The sequence below is a fragment of the Barbus barbus genome, assembly GCF_936440315.1.
Source record: "Barbus barbus genome assembly, chromosome: 37".
In the NCBI taxonomy this organism is placed as follows: domain Eukaryota; kingdom Metazoa; phylum Chordata; class Actinopteri; order Cypriniformes; family Cyprinidae; genus Barbus; species Barbus barbus.
This window is the reverse complement of record NC_136715.1, coordinates 732,725-737,500: the sequence shown is the minus strand read 5'-3', so window position 1 is coordinate 737,500 and position 4,776 is coordinate 732,725. Positions and strand designations below refer to the sequence as shown.

At 36.9% G+C, this 4,776-nt stretch overlaps 1 protein-coding gene across 1 annotated transcript in view; it reads left to right on the top strand.

Annotated features, from left to right (window-relative positions):
- The window catches only part of LOC306857119 (son of sevenless homolog 1-like), a 72,983-nt gene extending 69,482 nt beyond the window's left edge, over window positions 1–3,501 (top strand). The window contains exon 28 of the mRNA XM_079396823.1: window positions 3,225–3,501. Within this exon, the coding sequence (XP_079252949.1) occupies window positions 3,225–3,279 (55 nt within the window). The 3' untranslated portion in view covers window positions 3,280–3,501. The remainder of the gene's footprint in view (window positions 1–3,224) is intronic.
- The last annotated feature ends 1,275 nt before the right edge of the window (window positions 3,502–4,776 follow it).

Here is a 4,776-nt window from a genome sequence, read left to right as displayed (position 1 = left end):
TCTTCAGAAATCATAATAATATACTGATTTACTGCTCGACAAACATTTCTGATTATTATTAATGTTGAACACAGTTGTGCTGCTCAATATTTTTGTGGAAAGCATGGAACTCTACTATTTAAAATTTTGTGTAAACTAAAAAGAAAAGAATACTTTAATCTGTGATGCATTAACATTCAAGTTCACGTTTATTTATAAAGCACGTTTAAAAACAAGTGTTGTACCAAAGTGCTGTACAATTGTAGACATTATTAAGCAATATAAAAAGCAAAAAACTGACTCGTAAGTTAAAGATAAAACATGCAGATAAACCATAAACAATTAAGAAACCCTGATATTCTCAGGCAACACCGTAGGCTAAAGAGAGTAAATGAGTCTTTAATCTAGATTTAAATGTCCAAAGTGGGAGAGGATCTCACAGCAATTGAATGTGCATTCCACCGTTTAGGAGCCGCAACTGCAAAGGCTCAGTCAGCCTTAGTCTTTAAGCAGGAGCGCGGAACATAAAGAAGCAATTGATTACATGAACGGAGAGATCTTGATGCAGAATATGGTTTAAGGAGATCAGCAACATACTGTGGTGCTAGCCCATGCAGAGCTTCATAAACAAACAGCGGAACCCTGAATCTAAAACATCTGTATCTAACTGGTAGCCAATGTAAGGAAGCGAGAACAGGAGTGATACGCTCTCTCTTCCTAGTTCTCGTCAAAAGTCTAGCTGCTGCATTTTGGACTAATTGCAAGCGATGTATAGAGGAATGAAATAGACCTATTTAGGGTTTTGGCCGAAGCTCGATATACCGCCCAGCCCTAGACCTATATATAATGAATTGCAGTAATCAAGCTGGGATGTAATAAGTGCATGGATCACTACTTGTAGGTCCTTCTTTGAGGGTAACTGTTTTAATTTGGCGATGGATCAGAGATGAAAGAAGCTTCCTTTGACGACAGAATTTTTCTGCTTATCAAATAATAAGTCAAAAAATCAAAGATAACGACTAGGTCCTTGACTGTGTTGTGCAGTGTTAAAGACTCAATTTCCAATATTAGCGACACACAATGAAGATCCAAAAGCAGTGGCCTCAGTTTTGTCTCCACTTTAGGACGTTTTGTGCCAACCACATTTTAACTTCCTCCAGACAGGAGATGAGATTAATGATAGATTTTCCATTGCTGGACTTGACAGGAAGATAAAATTGTGTACCATGTAGCATAAGAGTGATAAGAGACATCGTATTTCTGAAAAATAGAGCCAAAAGGAAGCATGTACAGTCAGGTCCATAAATATTGGGACACAATTCTAACATTTTTGGCTCTATACACCACCACAATGGATTTCAAATGAAACGAACAAGATGTGCTTTAACTGCAGACTGTGAGCTTTAATTTGAGCTGACAGTCCCTTAACAAGTGGGAGGCACATATGCTAACTGCTGTAATTCCTACACCGTTCACCTGATTTGGATGTAAATACCCTCAAATTAAAGCTGACAGTCTGGCTTTAATTTGGATATGAGGAGAAGTAAATTAACGCAACCCCTTGAATACAAACCACTCTCTCCAGGCGATTTAATAACATGGAGTGATTTACTGTTAAATGCTGCGCTGAGATCTAAAAGATATCATTTGTTACTTTTAGCAGAGCAGTACTAGGAAAAGCCCTAAATCCTGATTGAAATTTATCAAGCATGTTACAGATAGTTTGATAAAATGAAAGCTGTAAATAAATTATGTTTTACAGAGTTTTGGATAGAAATGGCAAATCTGAAATAGGCCTATAATTATTTACGATATCAGGGTCCAAATGAGTTTTTTTCAGGAGAGGTTGCACCACAGCGTGTTTGAAACATGTGGGAACTATTGATAATGGCCAGTATGATGTGGACAACAGAATTAAAAATATCTTTAAGAAAAAGAATAACATCCATAGGAGAACTTGTAGGTTTCGCTGAAGAAACAATATCTGGCAGCTGGATGAGCGAGACAGAATCAAGACACCTAAAAGAGTTAGAAGGCAACAAGGATTCAGAGCGAAACACAGTTGGTGGCGATATTTGTGCTCTATTGAAGTCGTCATAGTTGGGTTAACTTGAAGAGAAGTGAATGGGAGAGTACCACAAATCTATTTTTGCATTCCCATTTGCTCAAATAGCAAAAGAAAAACTCAACAATAGTGTTTTCATGACTTTCAATAAAAGGAACAAAACTGAGAGAGACTGATAACGGCAGTCAGAAGAGAGAACGATGACAAATATACCATCCCTCTCATAGACGTGCATTAGAAACACCCTCGCTTTAGTGTTAACTAGTTTATTTCAATTTGATGCAAAGGTAATATAATAAAAAGAATAGTGTTAAAAATACAAATAATACAAACTTTGGAGGATTTACGACGCTGATGATGGTTAAGCGTGTTATCACAGTCTTGTGAATATCCTGAATTTTATCCACAAACAATTCAAAGAACTATTCATAAGTGTCAGGTGTTACTGGAGTAGGGTTCAGGACAGAATCGATTATTCTGAAAATGACCTGAAAAGACATTTATAATGTTACAAATGATTTCAAATAAATGCTGTTCTTTTGAACTTTCTATTCATCTGAATCCTGAAAAATAAAATGTATCACGGTTTCCACCAAAATGTTTCTTGAGCATAGTGCTGTCAAACGATTAATCATCCAAAATACTAGTTTGTGTTTACATAATATATATGTGTGTGTGTGTACTGTATATTTATTATGTATATATAAATGCACACACAAGCATGGATATAATTACAAAAAAAATCTTGTTTACATATTAAATATTTATATATAATATAAATTATATGAATATAAATATATAGATGTAAATATTTTCAAAATTATACATGCATGTGTATTTATATATACATAATAAAAATACACAGAACTCAGACATGTATTATGTAAATAGCTTTTATTTTGGATGTGATTAATCACGATTAATAGTTTGACAGCACTATTTGAGCAGTACATCAGAATCATCATTATATGGGTTTGCATTTCATCAGTTTTCTTCATGTCACACACTCGCTGTCGCATGCAAACAGCAAAGCCACCGACACACATCCTGCGCTGTTAAACTTAAGAGGCCTTGTTGCTTGAATCTCAGCTGCTTCACCTCAGAAGCAGAGGTAGGTCTTCAGAGCGCAGAGTCAGCGTCGCAGTCACTCATCACAGCGTTTCTTGTGTTCTGCTTGCAGCCGGTCTGCCTCTCGAAGCCCTGCCAGAAGTGAGAGTCCAGAGCGAGACGACTGACGCTCTTCTCCAGAACCTCAGTTTCTCATCAGACGTTTACTGCAGTACAGATAAAGATGTGAGTTTGATTGTAAGGAAGCTCCAGTGAGGGGCAGAAAATATTTTGAGTTGATTTTTCTGTAGCTGAAGAGAGAGTTTGTGTGCTTTTGTACCTGTTTTGTTGTGTAGCACACACACACACACACACTGGTTGGGGTTTTGTATGTGTGTATTAAATGAAGTGAAAACACTTTCTGTCTGTGAGATTTCTTCACGCTGTTCCAGTAGGTGGCGCTGTCGTAGTTAATGTAATGACCGGTCAGAAAGCTCTGCTTCTCAAGTGTCCTTAGGAGCCTGTGCTATCCCACAATCCTGTGCGTGCTCTTCAGGAGATGCTGGATTATTATGTGTGTGGGTGTGAATAAAAACAGTGATTTGAACGTAAATGAATTCATAAATGTCCACTTTAACGGTTCTAATGCTTGGTTCTGACAGTGATTCGAGGTTTATACCTAAAGGCATTCTTCATCAGTCGAAGCTCTCTGAGCTACAGTGTGTACTTGACGTCCATATGAGATTAAGTTTGCATTATTTAAATATTTAATTATTAATCAACTCATTAATGTTGGTTAATGGTCAGGTGACAAGTTATATGAATTATTTTTTTTGTTTAATTTTTAAATTATGTACTGTATGTAATAGTTTACAATTATTTACTTAGAGAACGTAAGAATTCATAAACATTTCAGTTTTTTTTTTTTACATAATTTACTAATTGAATTAATATTGATATCAAGTTTCATAAACTAAATATTTTCAACATGGGTGTTATAAACCTTGGTTTATAAATATTTTAACTTTTATTTTTATTTTTTACATCCATTTAGCTTTAAATATTGTTTCAGTTTTGTTTAAATGACATTTCAACACCGCAACAACTGACACTTCCAGCACATTTCATCTTCTTTATGACTAGTTAGCTTTAAATGTTCAATGTAAATTTTCTGTTTCAATGCTAACATTTTTCAACGACTGACGTTTATAGCTGTCACAGATCAGCCAGGCTCTGTCACCAGCCAATCACAGCGCACTCCCTCACCTGTTCTAATCACACGCACCTGCACATCATTGTGCCACTCATTAGCCACGTCATATATACACACACCTCACAGCGAGTCTCGTTTGTATGACGAGGACTGCCATAGCTCCCAAAGCTTTATGCTTGCTACTTCCCTCCTTGTATGCTTACCTGCTGTGTTTTCTCCCGAGTGTGTTCTCCAGCGATCCCCAGTCTGTCAGCTCCTGTGTTCGTTCCCAGTCAGCCGCCTTGGTGAGGTGTGTGTCCTGTTCCTGATTCTAGTTTCCTGTGAAAAGAAGATATTGAAGTTAACGTCCCTCTGGAATTCCACTGACCTTCAGATATCACTCACCTGATTCACTCCCTGCCGCTCGCCTGTTTCAGTAAATACCTGTCTATTCACTCATCCCTGTCTGAGTCCTGCTTCCGTAACACAAGCA